Source organism: Lagenorhynchus albirostris, chromosome 6 (genome assembly GCF_949774975.1).
Source record: "Lagenorhynchus albirostris chromosome 6, mLagAlb1.1, whole genome shotgun sequence".
Classification (NCBI taxonomy): Eukaryota; Metazoa; Chordata; class Mammalia; order Artiodactyla; family Delphinidae; genus Lagenorhynchus; species Lagenorhynchus albirostris.
This window is the reverse complement of record NC_083100.1, coordinates 39,163,161-39,182,928: the sequence shown is the minus strand read 5'-3', so window position 1 is coordinate 39,182,928 and position 19,768 is coordinate 39,163,161. Positions and strand designations below refer to the sequence as shown.

At 36.0% G+C, this 19,768-nt stretch overlaps 1 protein-coding gene across 1 annotated transcript in view; it reads right to left on the bottom strand.

The window, feature by feature from the left end:
- The window catches only part of DNAH7 (dynein axonemal heavy chain 7), a 227,248-nt gene that overhangs the window by 149,905 nt on the left and 57,575 nt on the right, over positions 1-19,768 (bottom strand). Inside the window, exons 19-23 of the mRNA XM_060151173.1 lie at positions 15,454-15,647; positions 13,783-13,981; positions 10,970-11,110; positions 6,748-6,960; positions 3,265-3,374 (exon numbers count right to left, since the gene is read on the bottom strand). Coding sequence (XP_060007156.1) covers positions 3,265-3,374; positions 6,748-6,960; positions 10,970-11,110; positions 13,783-13,981; positions 15,454-15,647 — 857 coding nt within the window. The remainder of the gene's footprint in view (positions 1-3,264; positions 3,375-6,747; positions 6,961-10,969; positions 11,111-13,782; positions 13,982-15,453; positions 15,648-19,768) is intronic.

The following is a 19,768-nucleotide window of genomic DNA, read 5'->3' as shown; positions in this document are numbered from 1 at the left end:
AATGCTACATAAAAGAAAAATATAACAACTTTTGAAATATATAGCCATTTTTGAACGAATGAAAAGGAAATTATCAATGAAGAGGGAATGCATAGCTGGAAAAGTAATTAGGTGCTAGAGCTGTAGAGGTGCACATTGGTTTGGAATTTGCATATAAACACAAGTGTATTTATACCCACATAGAAAATAAATCCTTAGAACTGAGCAAGCTGAGGAGCTGGAATGGATTCACTATTTAAAGCTAGAAGACTTGAAAGGCTGCCTTGTGTGTAAATGGGAACTAAAATTACTCCAGCAACCTACTCAAGAGACAAAGAAGAGTCAACTAAGGAAGAGACAGGAAGCTTACCCTTCATACAGTGCCCAACGAGAAACCTACATTTCACGGAGGGTGGGATCCAGTTCCCATTACTGATGGGCCATGAACCCAAAATGAGAAATTAACATTAAAATTTTGTTCTGAAAACCCTAGAGCCCTCCACAGAGATACATGTAAAACTGCTCCACATGGACACCTCCACAGCTGAGAAAATGTAAGACTACACGGGGAAACCACCCCTACTAAATTTAGCTCACAGCTAAAACTGGAACGAGAGATCAGAATTAAGAATCAGACTTGCAGCGACAAAGGCAGTTGGACAATCGTCTGGGAGGGTTACTGCACATATGGCACTCTGCCTTCTTTGGTATCCTAGCAATTTTTTTAAAATAAGATTTTAAATAAAAAGCAATACACATCGGGCTTCCCTGGTGGCGCAGTGGTTGAGAGTCCACCTGCCAATGCAGGGGACACGGGTTCGTGCCCTGGTCCAGAGCGGCTAGGCCCGTGAGCCATGGCCGCTGAGCCTGCGCGTCCGGAGCCTGTGCTCCGCAACGGGAGAGGCCACAACAGTGAGAGGCCCACGTACCTCCAAAAAAAAAAAAAAAAAAAAAGCAATACACATCATAAAATTGTGGGGAAAAACAGAAGCCAATTTCATAAGAGAGGCAACATGGAATCTAGCAATGAAAACTACAATCACCGAACTTTTGAAAACTCAGTAAACAGAATAAATAGCAGAGAAAACCTAAAGAAACAGAATTATGCACTAGAAGATAAATATGAAGAAATCACCCAGGGAGAGAGGTCAACTATAAGAAAAGTTAAAGACATAGAAGAAAGAAGGAAGAGAATGGGGAAAAGGCAAAATTCAAAAAACAATGGCTAAGAATTTGCCAGAATTAAAGATATTAATTGAAAAAGTCCCAAGTAGGATAAATAAAAACTCATCCACATCTAGTAACATCCAGTGAACATCAACAATAAAGAGAAAACCTTAGAAACTACAATGGAGAAAATCACCTATAAAGGAATAATAATTAGAATAACAGAATACTCAGCAGGAGTGATGAATGCCAATAGAATATCTTTGGAGAGCTGAGGGAAAATTACTGTTCATCTACAGTTTTATACCTAGCTAATCTATCATTTAATAATCTAGTGAAGACTAAAAGAAAAAAAAAAGAGAAGAATAAGAAGAGAAAGAGGCAATTTTAGATAAATACTGGTATAGCTCACTACTTGCAGAGCCTCACTTGAACAATTACTAAAAGTTATTGCCTAGTAAGGAGAAAAATTAAACCAGAAATCAGACAAAGAAAGAAGCAATGGCAAGTAAAGACACTGATAAAAGTTTTGGTAAACCTACATAAATATTAGTTGTAAAAAAATGTGTAACGGTATATAAACACAGATCGTTCTGTGTTAGAATTCTGACTAAAACCCCAAGCTGAGAGCTTTAAAATATTTAAAGTCAAGAGAATGCCTGCAGCTTCTCCTGATGGCAGAGTAGGACAAAACAGGGATGGGAAGAAAGATCCACTCTTACTGATGGCAAAACAAATGTGTGTATCATCTGGGCAGACCTAGATCCCACTGGAAGGGAACCAGATTTGAGTCAAGCTGAATGGGACCCTGTGCAGGAGGCCCATGTAGAATCAGAGGAGACCCCAGGAAGAGGGTCAGTGTGTGGTGGACCTCAGCAGAGGCTGAAGCAAAAGTCACCAGCAGCCAGCCAGAGAAGGCATTTTCCACAGGTGGGAGAAGCAGGTGACTGCAGATTCCCAAAGAACCCACATAAACATCCCCTGGGAGATCTGGTACATCTAGACTTGTGCCATCAAGGAAGGCACTAAACAGCCAGGAGATAGTTGTCACCCAAGACACCTGTCACCTATAAACCTACCTCTCCCTTTCCTTCTCCTCTCCTCCATCAACCCCCAACACTAGAGGAGCTAAAAGATGAGCTATTGAGGGATGAATGCAAAGGACAGGGACAAAAATGACAAAAGACTGACCACATTTACCTTCCCAAATGCAGGCCATGAGCTTGAGTCAAGCTCAAGCTGGAAGGGAAGGGATGTTTTAAACTGGTTGAAAAATAGTAACTTTCATTTTAGACCTAAATGGACTTTTAGTACCTGAAAATAATAACACTATTCATTAACATATTAAAGTTGCCAGAAAGAGTAGGAATCTACCTTAGATTTCATCCAGAAATGGGGAAAATATTTGATAGAGCAAGTTTAAAAGAATGGTGATAAAAAAGAACAAAATTGCTTTCTGCTCACATCCTGAGACTGGTTTCGTCAATAAACTACTTACAGTTGAGAAAATGAAAAAAAACATAGTTTAATTTAGTATTTGACAATAATTTGGAGTATGGGAGATGGGACCTTGGTGTTAAACATAAAGGTCTTTTATTATTCAGAAGGACAATAAAAAACAATGTACATGTAAATACCTATGAGATACCTGATGGAGATATCCAGCAGGCAGGTGTGTGGAGAAACTTAACAGGAGAGAGACCTTGGCTGGCGGTACAGGTTTGGGGATCTTCAGAATGTAGGCTGTTAAAGCCTAAGAATGGATGAGGACATTCAGGAAACCATGACGCAGGAAACAAAACAATACATGAAGACAGAATTCTAGAAAATTCCTTGGAGAAGGAAGAAGGATGTCTCAAATGATCCAAAAGGAAGAGTCAGAAGTTTCAAGAAAGGAGAAATGAACAAAGTAAAAAAATAACAGGAACGCCTGATAATACTTCGAGCTCTAGAGTTGAGAGGAAGACGCCAGCAGAGAAAGAAATTGAAGGTCATGTTGAGACAAGAATTAAGGGTCTAGGCAAAGATAACAGAGGATACATTTGGTGCTTAAAAAATTGAGTAATTTAGGAGTGAGTGAAAGTTGTTCCAATTAGATCTTTAAATTAATGAGTTTACCTGTAACACCTGTCAGTGAGTGGAGTAATAACCAGCCTAAGAGAATTACCCAGATATTCATATCCATATCGTAAACCAGCATTAATCATCTTTGTTTCTAAATGATTGTCCTAGTACAAATCAGATAAAATGAAGTTAGCTTAAATAATAAAAATTTAAATAATATGAAACCTCAAGTTCTTAAATAATAGCCATGTTGTAAACAACAACTTTAAATTTCACTTTTCAGGCATCATTTAATTCAGTAGAAGAATTCAATATCTAGTTTCCTTGGATAAGTAATTGAAGTCACTGGCTTCAATTTTCCCCGTAGAACAACTTTGGAAAGTGTATTTATTCTTTACCTCTCTTATATTTTCTTTTTTTCAACTTGCTAACACTATTTTATTAAGGTATAATTGACATACAACATTTTATTAGTTTTAGGATACAACATAATGATTCCATATTTATATTTATTGCAAAATGATCACCATAATAAGTCAACATCCCTCACCATACAGTTAGAATTTTTTTCTTGTGAGGAGAACTTTTAAGACCTACTTTTCGCAACTTTCAAGCATGCAATACAGTATTATTAACTACAGTTGCCATGCTGTATATTACATCCCCATGAATTACTTATTTTATGACTGGAAGTTTTGACCTTTTGACTCCTTTCACCCATTTCTCTCACCTTCCCTACCCTCACCCCCAGGCAACCCCCAATCTGTTCTCTGTATCTCTCAGCTTTTTAATTTTTATTTTATTTTGTTTTTTAGATTCCACATATAAGTGAGATCACATGGTATTTGTCTTTCTCTGACTTATTTCACTTAGTATAATGCCTTCAAGGTCCATTCATGCTGCTGTAAATGTCAATATTTTTTATGGCTGAGTAGTATTCTATTACATATCTATATCTATATCTATATCTATATATCTCACATCTTCTTTAACCATTCATCCATCAATGAACATTTAGTTTGTTTCCATATCTTGGCTGTTGTAAAAAATAATGCAATTAACATGGGTGTGCATATATCTTTTTGAGTTAAGTGTTTCTGTTTTCTTCAGATAAATACCCAGAAGAGGAATTGCTGGATCATACGGTAGTTCTATTTTTAAAGTTTTTTTTGAGGAGTCTCCATACTGTTTTCCATGGTGGCTGCACCAATTTACATTCCCACCAAAAGTACATGAGGGTTCCCTTTTTTCCAAATCCTTGCCAAGATGTGTTACCTCTTGTCTTTTTGAGAACAGCCATTCTACCAGGTGTGAGATGATATCCCATTGTGGTTTTGATTTGCATTTTCCTGACAATTAGTGATGTTGAGCATCTTTTCATGTGCCTGTTGGCCATCTGTATGTCTTCTTTAGAAAACTATCTATTCAGATTCTCTGCCCATTTTTTATTTATTTATTTAAGTGTCCAAGAGGTGCTTTATTTATTTATTTAACATCTTTATTGGAGTATAATTGCTTTACAATGGTGTGTTAGTTTCTGCTTTATAACAAAGTGAATCAGCTATAATATACATATACCCCCATATCTCCTCCCTCTTATGTCTCCCTCCCATCCTCCCTATCCCAACCCTCTAGGTGGTCACAAAGCATGGAGCTGATCTCCCTGGGCTATGCGGCTGCTTCTGCCCATTTTTTAATCAGATTTTTTTTTGCTATTGAGTTGCATCTGTTCCTTATCTATTTTGGATTTAACCTCTTATCAGATATATAGTTTGCAAATATTTTCTCCTATTCAGTAGGTTGCCTTCTCAATTTGTTGATGCTTTACTTTGATGCGCAGAAGCGTGATACAGTCCCACTTGTTTATTTTTGCTTTTGCTGCCTTTGCTTTCGGTGTCAAATTCAAAAATCACCAAGACCAATGTAAAGGAGCTTACCACCTATGTTTTCTTGGAATTTTATGGTTTCAAGTCTTACATTCAAGTCTTTAATCCATTTTGAGTTAATTTGGGGGTATGATGTAAGATAGTGATACAATTTCATTCTTTTGCATGTGGCTGTCCAGTTTTCCCAACACCATTTATTAAATGTCCTTTCCCCATTTATATTCTTGGCTCCTTTGTTGTAAAGTAATTGACCATATATGTGTATGTTTATTTCTGGACTCTTTATTCTTTTCCAATGATCTATGTGTCTCTTTTCATGCCAATACCATACTGGTTTGATTACTTTAGCTCTGGTAGTATAATCTGAAATCAGGGAGTGTGATGCCTCCAGCTTTGTTCTTCTTTCTCAAGACTGCTTTGGCTATTTGGGGTCTTTTTTGTTTCCATAAAAAAATATTAGGATTGTTTGTTCCATTGTTGTGAAAAATGCCATTGGAATTTTGATAGAAATTGCATTAAGTCTGTAGATTGCTTTGGGTAGTATGGACATTTTAACAATGTTGATTCTTCCAATCCGTGAACACAGATCTTTTCATTTATTTGTGTCTTCTTCAATTTCTTTCATCAGTGTCTTATAGTTTTCAGTTTATAGGTCTTTCACCTTCTTGGGTAAATTTATTCCTAAGTTATTTTATTCTTTTTGAGCAATTGTAAATTGGATTGTTTTCTTACTCTTTTTGATAGTTCATTATTCTCCTATATTTTCAATCATTTGTTCAACTTGTTTTCACTGTAGAGGGAGTATTATCATCATCACCATTTTACAGATAAGGAAGCGGGTGCCTGAAGAGAGTAGGTAACTTGCCCAAGTCACACAACCGGTAAGGGGAGGATGTAGCATTTGAAACAATCAGTCTACAGTCTGAGCTCCTAACCACTGTACTCACGGCCTCATATGGTTTTCCAGGGTTCTGGTTCTTGTAACTCTTCTCTTCCCACTCCATACCTCCCAAAGCCTTTCACAAAAGTGAATATGATAACTTCTGAGTCTCTATCTCCAATCCTCAGCTCTCTCTTCCCATTCTCAGCAGGCCCAGTCTTGTTCACTGTACTGTTCCTGCTCCTCCTGCCTTCCTGATGGTGACTGACATCACCAACTACATAGATCCCCTGATAAAAACCTTCCTCCAGATCATGTTTCTGGTTAGTTCAATTGATCAACAAGAGGAAAGTTTAATGACTAAATCATACTAAAACAGTCTGATTTGTACACTCTTTAGATGCATCAGGAATCTAAGAACACAATTATAAACTGATTAGTTTCAACATTTTACAGATTCAGCAAGCATAATGACTAATTTCAAATGAGTAATTTTTTATAATTACTCATAGTTTGTGTGCATCTATATATGTATTTCTATGTAACTATACATTTGGATACAGATATAAACACAGTTTTCAAACACTTGACATATAGTTTTTGGCTGCCTTAATCTTCAATCTGGAGAATGCTTTTTAGGTATAGTCAGCCATCAGCTAAAATCCTAAAATCCTATATTACTGATACTATTTCTCATGTGAGCTAGCAAGCACAAATTATATACCTGTGAGCTGAAATTGCTGAGTAATAACATTCAGTGATATTACTTACTTGCCAATAGTACCTAAGCTGACTTAACCATTCAAAGTCAGAGTCATCACTAACTTTCTTTTTAACAAGTGTTGTGAGAACATCTCTAGCATGGACATCCAGCACCACGAGGGCTCCCAGAGTAACACGATTCTGCTTGGACAATTTGCCACGAACCAAGGTGACAATATCATCAATTTGTTTGTTACATTTTTCCAAGTATTGCTCAAGAGACTGAAAGAAAATAAGATATAATTACTCAGTGTGATCAGAATCCTTTTGAACAAAAAATTTTTGACCTAGCATGTATACAGAGTATTTTCTACATTTTTATTATAACTTTCCATATGACATAACTTAAAAATAATCAAAAAAAATTTTTTACTACAAAGGTATTAGGTGAACAAGCTCAATCAGGCCAGACATAGTTGACATACATGGTTTGTGCCTACCCAACATCCCCTCCTTTCCATTTCTGCTCTTGTATGCTCTTGTGGTTTTGTGAGCTGTCAATCATATTGCCCCATCTCCAAGGCAATATGAAGGAGGGCATGTGTGACCCAACCAGAGCCAATCACACTTCTTTCCAGGGACTGCTATACAGATGGGAAGAAAAGTGCTTTTCACTAGGCTTGGGAGACTCTCAGAATGCCAATCCGAAGCTACTGAAAGCCTTCACCCCACTGCAGAAAAAAGCCTGACAGAGACCAGTAGAGATGAAAAATAGACAACAAAAGAGAAACTGCAGCAGTGATGAAGCCCTGAGATCCTGATTCCAAATGCTCTACCTTAGATCTCATGAATCCTTCTAGTACTCCTGTGTGAGCTTCTGAGTAGGATTTGTGCCACTTGAAATGTAAAGATCCTAAAACACAAAACAGCTAACATTTTAGTTTATGGTGAGCTAAGGCCAGTTCTAAGGATCAGGCTCTTTTGGGAGGGGTCTCTTTTCTGGTGGGTAAATCTGATCAGTATGTGAAAAAGAGAAGAGGGTTTAGGAAAATCAAATTAAAATCAATGAAAACTGCTGTGCCTAAGGGAAGTGTAAATATGCTGCAGCAGGCTGATGTGGTCACTTTTCCCCACTCTAATAATATTTAATAAGCATTGGGCACCAATGAGTTTATTTCACTCCTTTAGGACCAGGTTAAGTGGTAGCAATGAAACTAAAAATGAGGATTTCCAAGGACGAGAAAAGCTTAAAGGGTAGAGTTGGAGACTTGTTTCTTTAAGGGTCACTTTTATTACTCCTTGAAATATTTTATCCTTTTTTTTAGGAAGTCATTTTTTCAAAAGTTTGGTGCTTGAACACTATTCCATTTATATCATTTTCATAATTAATTGCTATTAATTTGCTTCATAAGTAGTGAAAAATAAAATTCTGTCCCACCTATGTCTAAATAACCCCAAGTGTTTAAATTCTTGGAGCCAATTGGTGAATTTAAGTATATTGAGTACACAGATTAGTAAGAATAGTTTTGCTCCCCAAAACACAAACTACGCCAGGTGGTGCATCTTAGTTTCCTAATCAGTAAAAGTCAGGATCTTTGAGAGCCTTACCAGTTCTCACATACTGTAGTTCAACACAAGGCATAAGATTAAACTTTTAATGTTTGGACCTGACAGTATAAATTATACGTCCATAAGAATTTGTTACTATTTACATCAGCAGAATGTATTTTGCTACACTAGAGAAACAGATTTAGAACTAAAATTTAGCTTCAAACTGTGATGAACTAAGTTCTTTAGGAACCATATTATAATAAATCAATGAGAATTCAGATCAGCTAGATTGAAAAAAATCATGATATTGAATCACTTTTGTTACATTTTATTCATTGTAAACTGTTCTGTACAGTGAACCAATGAATCTAAAGGTAACTATCAATACTTTATATAGTTATCCAAAATAAACCCTGTGTGGAATCATATTTTTATCATACCTAGTTCCCTCTACATACACAATGATAAACTGACTCAAAATCATAGCAATATTTGCAATAACCCAAGCTCTGTGACAGTGGTGATTCTTTCATTCATTTTTAGCCCCTGTAATAGCTCATATACTGACTAGTTCCACAGTGACTATCCCTTGAATAAATAAATGGAAACAGATCCTGAGGGGAATGGGTCCTCTGGAAGTGGGACAGTACAACATGGTGCTATCATAGCATCCAGCTCCAGACAACTTGGAGTGTTTGCAGAGAATGGAAATGTCTAGTCTCCTCTGAGGCTGCCAAGAGTCTCCAGCTACTGAACCAAAGATATCAGTTTCGAATGTGAACCACACATTAATTAAGGAAAAAGTCATCAACACACAGAATACTAAAACATGTGCTACCCTCCCCTGATAGAAACACATATTAAATCACCAGTGCTTTAGAATACTAAAACATGTGCCATCCCCTCCTGATGCTGCTACAGAACCTAAACAAACTGAATATGCATGAGATACAGACAGGGACAAGGTACACAGACAGCAGATGAAGGGCATATTGAAGCAGAGTATGCACAAGCAGAGGAAAAAGGAAAGAATTAATTTTTAAGGACACGTACAACGCTTAATTTCACTCCATGAAATTTAGCTATGTGAAACATCACAAAACACAACAGAAGAGAACAATCCAGCAAGTAACAGCGAAAAAGGCTGGCTAAGTTCCACTCAATTACAGCTTTAGAGGATCTACGTCTACGAAGCTGAGTCCCCCTGGAGTAGTAGTCGCTCAAGGCATGGATTCTCATTTTGGCTTTCTCTGTGAACGGCTCCATACGTGCACCATATTACACGAGCGGGATAAAATGGAGTAAACTAATAAATGAGTGAATAAATAACCTCATCTCAGTATCAGTGGATACTGTTGTAAGCCAAAAAAAAAATCTATTTGTATCTGTATAAAATATGCTAAGAACAATATGGTAAGAATTGTAGGCAGATAGCTTTGAGCAGAGGACACATTGAAATGGAATGACCTAAATTGTGTGTCCCTTGAGAAACAAATTATGCCTGGGAGATAAGTAGAAGCATGAAAGGTTTACACTTAAATTCTCTACCTCAACTCCTACCTGTTCCAGAGAAAAATATCGTTTTGACAGACGGGTGGAGGTTTAATAAACACCACGTTTAAATTGAAGAAATGTGGAAGATGCCTACAAATTTGTCTTATTTGATCACATTTGCTTCTTTGTTCCCTCTATTTCCCATAGTGATGAATGAGAAAGTTGGCATGGTGGTTTGGGGGGCCAGCAAGCAAGGAGCGAGATCCATGTCCCCCAGTAACCCACATTGGCGACAGAGGAATCCCTTTGTGTGGGGAGGTGGCTGCGTGGTAGCTTAAAAGTAAAAAGACAAAATGAAGTTTCTGGACCCACTGGGGAGAAAAGAAACATGCACATAGACAGCCAAGAGCCCAGGAGTATCCCCAAGGGCTTACTGCTGTAAGGGAAACCCTCATTCCCCGTGCTCTGGTTTCCATGAGGAAAGACTTTTTCCTAAAAATCCCTGACTTCCTGCCCTAGGCCCTTATCCTTTCCTCAGAGGAGAAATAAGTGACCTGTTGGTAAGTTGGAGTGAACTAAGCATGTGACACTCAGCTCCCTCCTCTATGAGACCTGCCTGCTTACAAAGAATACGAGTCTCTCTCAAACCCTTCACTCACCAGTGCTCAACAATACCTTACAGACAATAATGCCAAACTCCATGTAAAAAATACATGAAAAACTCATGGTTTTAAACATCTGCAATTGCTAGATTCCAACTGACCTATCAGTCAACCAAAAGTTGACCTGCTTGGAATCCTACCTTATGGATAAGAATGCTGCTTCTGTTTTTAATATTATTTTAATATTATAATTTTAATATTATAATATTAAATATATATTTGTTAGAATAATTAATATTAAGCATCATTCAAAATATTATTATTTACTAAAAATCAGTACACTAAAAATTAAAATAGTCAAAATAAGTCAATTAATATCTTTTGTCTTCATAGGGTAGTTTTACTGAAGATATAAAAGAGAATTATGTATTTCCTCCTAAACTTTCTGAGTTTAGGACATTTCTTTGTCCTATTATCACTGTATTTTTAAAGGCATAAAAATGTATATAATAAAAAGATTGAGGCTCCAGTACGCTTGGCTTTTTTGAGTGGATTGTCTTTATTTTTTTTTTTAGAATAATTGTATTTTGGCAATTATAACTATTTAAAAAATGCTGCAAAACTTGTGGGTAATAAAAGCTCACCTTTTGTCCTTTTGCAATAGCTGTTTGTACTTCTGTTGTCCAAAAGGTTTGGGATACACAGAGAACTGTCTGTCCAGGCCAATCTCTTACCCAGTTAATTCGTTCATGTTGTGTATAGGCAGAAAGTGCATCTCTAATTACCTAATTGAAAAAGAAAATGCTAAAGGTAAACAATTTCATACTTTACTTGAACAAGCTAAAAAATGAAGAGCTAACTCCTGAGTGGATTATCTTGTACTGCTCAACTTCTTACAGCTTAGCCAATGATGAAGATCTAAAGCATGTAACTAGACAATTTCAAGTTTTTCCATACACCTGAGAGCAAAACAAATATATGACATAGCATTTTATTTTGCTGATACATAATCTATTTGTGTGAACCACATTATATGAAATATTCCTTTGGCCAGTTGTAGCCAAAAATGTCCTGGGTACATCTGGACTGAACGCAAGCAATTTAATTACAAAACATAAGTTCAAATAATTCCAAAATGAGATCTGTCAAATTCACACCTTATTTTCTTTGAACTTAATCAGATCCCCACTCAGCCATGTGTATATTTGTACATGCACACTCAAGCACCCTACACAATTCCTCTGAAATTCCTCCTGTGTTTCCAGACCTCACTCCCTCTCAGTCCTGTAGTTTGATGCCCAAGGCTATGATGACAGGGTGGATATATAATTCATTCATGGAGAGTTGAGAGCTGTAAATTCAGGAAGCCTAAGTCATGTACTTTACTACATATGTTTTCAGTGAATTCATAGATCCACTTTTTCTATCAGCCATCAGTGGGAAACATTCCAATCTATTATATGTATCAATCAAAAATAGTAGCATCTATGAGGTGATAGTCACGTTAATGTCTGAATTTCAGAAAAGATTATCAAAATTACATTTTTCTGAGAAATATATAAGGATAGGCAAATCTTTCTGGATTTCTAGTTTACCTAGGATATTTACGGAGTTGAATAGAAATGAAGGGCAATGTTGTCTATTGATAATAAAGAAAATGTAAAAGGTCAGAGGAAGCCACAGAAAGGGCAGGTGAAAAGGAGAAACTGAGAGATGGGAGGAACACAGGAAAGTATAGAAGGTACCGTAGAGAAACGCCAAAGATGGAATAAATATGTGTTCTAGAAGGACACTGTGGAGAGAATAGGAGGGAGGCATTAAAATCTAAATCACAAATTTCTATACAGTTGGAGGAGGAGAAATATGAGTCCATAAAGTTCTATAATATTGTATATAAAATATATTTTTAAACTGTGTATGCCATATATGAAAAATAACATATTTTGGCAGTTGCAAGCTGCCAAACTACAGAAAACTGCAGTATTAAACCCATGATAATCCAGTAAGATAAAAGGGCAAAGGTGCCAACATGATTTTTTATTATTTAGAAATGACACAAAATTCACTTAATTTAGGCATGCAGTAGCCTTTCAAGCATGCAAATACGTATAGCACAACACAGTAACACACATAGCTCCTATCTGTAGTATTTTACATTGCATTCACTTGCATTTTTCCCACCGACACAAACTTAACACATGAACATTTGGGGAAGATATTTCCTAGCCGCTTACTTGCCACCCCATCTTAATGCTCTGAAATGGTAACCAAAATATTTTCTCTGAGTACTTTGACAAACAAAATTAAAAGAATAGTTGAAATAGTATTAGATATGTCTAAAATAATGAGTTACCACTGTACACATCAAGTAACAAACCATATAACCAATTCAATGCTGCTAAGTAGTGGTCCAAGTGAAATGCATTTAACTGCTGATAGCTGCGTAAATGGGAAAGCTGCTTGTCAATATTTATCAGGCCCTACGAAAGCTCATCCTCTTTTGCCCAGTGATTCTACATATGAGAAGTTATCATAAGAAAATAAATAATTCAATCAAAGAAACCAGTATGCATAAGGACATTCATTATCACTCAATCCATAATAGGGAGAAATGGGAACCTGTCCAAAAGATTTTGCATCTATTGAAAAAATACAAAGCAAGCAGATATTAAAATTATATTTAAGAGAAAGGAACATTAAGACACATGATGTACATTAAACACCTAGATTCCAGTGAATTTTTCAATAATGTGTGACAGCATCTGAAAAATTCATGAAAACTGTTGTTGATTAGGGCTTGATGCCATATTTCCTTCTCATTCTTTCTCTCATGCTTCCCTGCTCAATCATGATTTTTATTCCTGGTAAGGAACTTGAATGCTAAGTCCACATTATAGTAAAAAATTAATTAACTGCTCAATTAAGCTCTATCTGCTCCCTCGACTTAAAATTCTCTACTAACAAAAATAATTACAAATGATTGAGGTGGTAATATGCTTTCTGAGATATGGAAGACATGAAGTTACTGTTAATTGTAGAAAGTACTTATGATTTTCTAACATTTTGGTACATATTTTATATATTCACAGAACAAAAGGAACCACCAGAGGGGCATACATGTCAAGGAGACTGATGTGAAACTGCAGAGAGGTGCTTCCAAGGCGAGACTAAAGACAGACTATGCAGACCAAAGTGTGTCTAACATTGAAAGCACAAGAAATGAGACAGACTCATGACTAAAACCCAAGTTTGTTGTAGTATGTATGGTATTTTGTCCCACTTTTCAAGTGAGTCACTACAAAATTAGTATCAGAGACTATATCTTTGCCTTCAATCTATCTGTTACAATTGAATTGGTAATTCATGACTCACTTTTTCTAAATAAAAGTGCATTTATCAATAATACATTAACGTTCTATCATCTTTACTAGAAATAATAATAAATACAGTTGGCTACCTTATGGATGGATTTAATCATAACTCTCTCTAACTCGGCCAACCACTTCTCCACTTGACCTCTGGCTTTGGCTGTTGAAATGGTGTCTACGAGTTCCACCACTTCTCCTTCACTACTCTTCATGTGAGTGATGTCCAAACTTTCTGTAAATTCCACCTTTGCAATTCCTTCAAAACATTTCTTCAAGTGAGGTTGTACTCTGTCAGGAAAAAAAATGTTTAAGAGACTTAACCAAATAAAAGCAATTCCCTAAATATTAGTGTTCTTTGTATACCAATCTTCATTCAAAATTCATAAATGTGCACTATGTGTGAGGCCCCTGCTAGATGCTGGAGATGAAGTGCTGATAGAAAATACAGTCCAGTGGGAGATCATCATTAATGGAATAATCACAAAAAGATCTGTAAAATTACAATTATCCTAAGAGCTACATGAGGCTTTGTTTCCAACACAATGAATCAAAAGCTGTTAAAAGTAATACAAGGACCAAACCAATCTTGACCAACAGATAAAACACTAATCTGAAGAATCTTCAAATGCGCAAAAAGTAAGATATTTCAACTGGGATCTTCAGAGACTGCTTGCAAATTATGAACTAGGTTTAGTGCTTTAAGTAAGTCAACTACTTTGAAGGTGCCCAACTTTAGCCTTTCATTGTAATACAGATGGAACTGACTAAATTCCTCATTCTTGGCACGTTACAAATGACCAATTGAATTTATCTTTCAAACAGGCAAAAAATGGGCAGAGTATAAAAAGTCAGGTGGAAATCTGAGTCTAAATTTATCTTTTTATCTGGATTACTTGTCTCCTACTTTGAAGGCACAAGACACAAAACTGACAAATTTAACAAATATCTATTCACTGACTGATGTAAACCAGGCTCTCTTCTAAGGAACAGGGAATCAGCTGTGAGGGGGAGAAGGTCAAAAATCTCAGCCATCATGGAGCTTATGTTCTGCTAGAGGAAAGCAAACAGTAACCAAATAAGCATATTATAGAGTAAGCCAGATGATAAAAAGTGTGCTGAAAGAAAACGAGGCAGAGAAGATAATCAAGAAAGGTGACTAGGGAGTGCTGGAAGGGGGTGCCACTTTAAATAAGTGGCCAGGGAAGGCCTTCTTGAGTGGCAGATGTTTGACCAGGTTTCCACAAAGATCTAGAGGAGGTAAAAGAAGTCTTAAGGATATTTGGGTGAGGAGGATCCCAGGCAAAGAGAACAGTACACTGAGGGAGGAGGCTGCCCCTTTTATGGGAGAATTACAAGGACTGTAGCAGAATAAACAAGAAGAAAGCTAGTGGGGGATGACTAGGAAGGATCATGGGGGAGCACCTACGTGGGTGACTGCAAGCCACTGAGAGGGCGCTGACTTTTATTCTGCATGGGACGTAGAAGAGGGATGTGTTCTGAAAAATCTTTAAGACAATATGTGATAAAACGAGAAATCCACTCCAAGGTTCATCACATTTGGAAAAATATCATTCAACGGTATTCCTTATGCTTTTAATAATTATTTAAGTTGATTATTGATATGATTTAGAATAGTCTTGAAAAAAGTTATTACATAAACAAAATCATATATATTTAAGTTCTGCATTATTCTGAAAATTAAAGGCAACAAACTTAGCCATGTATTATATACATATACTATATATGTATATCTTACTTACCTAGTGGGATCTTTAGTCTCAGACAGTATCTCAAGAAGTTCATCGTTAGACAAGAAAAAGAATCTGGGGAAGAAGAGACGCTTCTTTTCCAAATATTCATTAAGTCCTTTAAGAATGAGTTCCAATAGTTCATTAGATTTTTTCAGCCTCTCCAGCATTTTCTCAATAGTTACAACTGCCAGAACATGTTTATCCTAAAAATAAAAAATGTACAACTCAAAAATATTTGATATTCATATTGACTTTATATTCCTATTATTTTTGAGATTGCATGGTTTTAATATAACAAATGTTATTCAAAATTTAAAGTGAATACTTACTTATGTTTTAAAAGTACTCTTGCATAGTCTAGATCTAACCAGCCCTTTAATTGTGTAAAAGCCACGTTGACTTGGTCCTCATTGATGTTGGCCACAATTTCTCATGCTAAGTTGGGAACTGTGAGAGACAATGAGTGTGGCAGGAGTGGGGAGGGGGACACTATCTGAACTCACAAGAAGGACAGGAGGAAACAAAAGAGTATGAGATATGTTTGTCTATTGTTCTTCGAGGAAAAGTACTCTAAAAAGATGTCACCATTATAATTATTATTTTGAATATTATTGTTATCAATAATAATAAAATAACAATTCCTGTTTTATGAGGGTAGATAAAAATAAGGGGTTGGGAGCGTGGAGGAAGGAGCTTTCCATAAAGATCTTACATTGCAAAGAACTACCTTTGGAACCGCATTATAACACTCTGCTTGTTGAAGGACTGAAGTTCAAGGTGTGTTCTTCCTGAACTCTCTAGAGACTAAGATTGTTCTACTTTCAAGGCATGGATTTCTGAACATTCTATCACTTGAAAGTGTCACCGTGAGCTGTTTGCTTTAAAGGGATTCAAACACAATCAAGTATTTTTAAAAGCTTTCTTTTATGCTGTAGGATTCAAAATAAGAATTATACCAAAAGCTGGTCTTAAGAACTGATATTTTAAGAAATAGTTTACTGATTTCTCAAAATACCCCTACAAGTAACCACCAGGCTTATGAAAATCTTTAGAAATACATATTAAAACACAATCTAGACAGAGCTGAAATAAAATTCTTTTTACTGTTTTTCCTTAACACATGATTGATGTCATCCAGGTCTAGTCTTGGTCTTATAATCCCAAACTCAGTGTTCACCACCGACACCAATGACAAAGAAAGAATTCTTTACTAAGTAGGCTTAGAAGTGTGAGAGAGAGGTGGCAAAACACATTAGATACCCTGAGAAAACCGAAATTCAAAAAGAGTCATGTACCACAATGTTCATTGCAGCCATATTTACAATAGCCCGGAGATGGAAACAACCTAAGTGCCCATCATCGGATGAATGGATAAAGAAGATGTGGCACATATATACAATGGAATATTACTCAGCCATAAAAAGAAACGAAATTGAGCTATTTGTAATGAGGTGGATAGACCTAGAGTCTGTCATACACAGTGAAGTAAGTCAGAAAGAAAAAGACAAATACCGTATGCTAACACATATATATGGAATTTAAGAAAAAAAAATGTCATGAAGAACCTAGGGGTAAGGCAGGAATAAAGACGCAGACCTCCTAGAGAACGGACTTGAGGTTATGGGGAGGGGGAAGGGTGAGCTGTGACAGGGCGAGAGAGAGTCATGGACATATATACACTAACAAACGTAGTAAGGTAGATAGCTAGTTGGAAGCAGCCGCATGGCACAGGGATATTGGCTCGGTGCTTTGTGACAGCCTGGAGGGGTGGGATAGGGAGGGTGGGAGGGAGGGAGACGCAAGAGGGAAGACATATGGGAACATATGTTTATGTATGACTGATTCACTTTGTTATAAAGCAGAAACTAACACACCATTGTAAAGCAATTATACCCCAATAAAGATGTTAAAAAAAAAAATAAAAAAAAAAAACAAAACAAAAAAAACACATTAGAGATTTTAATCACCAGACCAAATAAACTTCATGAGACTATACTGGTACATTTAGAAAATTCACATGAAATTAAATCAAGGGAATATTGTTAAAAATTAAAAAGAATTTTAAGATTAACTAATTTAAACCTATTTTTGGTACTTAGCCAAAGAGAGTTTGGTACTGACTGTGAGATCAATCAAAAATTTCAACTGTAAATTGTTTCACAGAGAAATTTTATTCTACTGTAGGAACATGTTTTTGTTAATATACTTTCAATGTGACTGGAAAGGAAAGATAATTTTCTGCTTTGTTTTGAAATATAACAATGTAACTTGGGAACACAGCAATTTAATCAAAGAACAAAATAATCATCATTAATACCTGTTTTTTTTTTTTCAGTAGAACAGGTTCACATGGAATATGCAACATATGCAATTCACTTATCTTTAAAGAGGCACAATTTTTTAAAGGCATTTTATTATATTTCCAAGAGTTTTATGTTTCAAATAAACATTTAAAAATGCACACAAAAAGAAGCATGACAGAGATTCAGGTCATAATTTAATGTTCAGTTCATTCGATAAAGTATGGAACAGTACCCTTGTACTCCTAAATTCAAAAACCAAAATGGTGTTCTTAGAGTGCCACCTTCTGGAAAAGTATGCTTTTCTTTGTTGGAAAAAAAAAAATGTTGCTAATAAATGTGAAAAATTCCTTTCACAAATTAACAATGTTTGTTTTATTCTCAGCCAAAGAATTTATTGCAATTCGCTATTTTGGATCTGAGATTTGAAAGCTAAAATAAAATCAGTTATTTAAAACAACAGTTCATATTTCTTTCCCTAAATATTGCAATTACAAAAGAAATACCCCTTGGAAGCACTTAGCATTTGAGCAAAAAAATTTTTATTGAATTCCTGAGGTCAAACCTATTTATCTAGATCAGCTCAATGATGCTGAATCAAATATGCTAGTTCTGAATCAACACAGGCGATAATCTATGTACCTTGGTATATGGACTTAAGAAAAAAATATAGAAAAGTAATCAAACATCTCTGGACTGGAAACTAAACACTCTCTTCCCATGAGAAGGTAAACAGAACAGAGACTACATCAGATGAAGAGAAGAACAGACCTGGTTCCTAATCACTTAATTAACCTGACTCTCTATTTTCTTATCTTTAAAATGGAGATAAGAGCCCTCTTTCAAAGTTGTTATGAAGACCAAATTAGACAAAATATTGGAAGCACCTAATATGGTGCCTAGAACACACATATGCTTGAAACTACCCTTTCCATTTGGCCTTCTATAACTGTCTCTTGATGAGATACAGACAGAGAGACGCTACTCTGGGGGAATTCATGGAGTAAGTCACTTACATCACTCCATTGGTTTAATGGAGTTAAAATAAACATTTTATAAACTGCCATCCTTCTGGTAAGATATTCATCATAGTAAAATAAAACTGGCTTTAAGTTCCTTTAAGCATTGCCACAAAATTCTAGTACAGAGTAGGCATCCCATAAATATTCGTTGAATGCTTGAGTGAATGAGGATGAGTTAAGCCTGCAGACACACAAGGAACACTCAAGGAACTTACAAAACCCCCCCCCCCACATTGTACCAACTTATTAGCTAAGGTTCTCAAGACAGAACAATAAGATGTTATAACAGGAAGCTACCAGAAATTTGAAACTAAGTATGACTCCTTTGACGCTTTAATTACTTTTCATCTTTGGGAGAGGAAAAGGAATTATTAACCGCTATTACTTTTTGGTATTAAAGAAATCATTTTGCAAATTTTACGTGTCATCTTTTGCTTCACAAGTATCACCAATCTCATCAGCTCAAATGACAAGCTACTGGTTGATTTACATTTCTAAACCAATTGCCTGTGATATCAGGGCCTGAAACTTTAATTGGGGTACACAGAGAGAGCATTCTAATTACTGCGGCCAGGAAGCTTCACAGAAAGTACACTTAATGGAATTAAGCTCAAGCCAGTTCTATAAACTTCCAGAAGCATAAACTTCCAAATCAGAAAACCTTGGACAACAGAAAACTAATAAGATCCTCTTTAAACCTTTTAAGTACTAAGAAAGGAAATGTGCGTTCACTGAGTAGACCTTTATGCTCCCTTACAACTTTCAGATCCTTTGACCTCACCAAAAATAGAAATTCTTTCAAGATGCAGGATGTTTCTAGGATTAATCCAGCTCTTAGGACCCAGGTTTCTAACACTGAATTTTCAGAGAAGGTTTTTCAGAATTCTTAGAACTAGCAATAATTCAAGGATCAATCTCAATTTAACTATTCACCCACTCACTCAACAAATATTTATGGAGGACTTGATAGATGTCAGACACTGTTCTCAGTGCTTGGGCCAC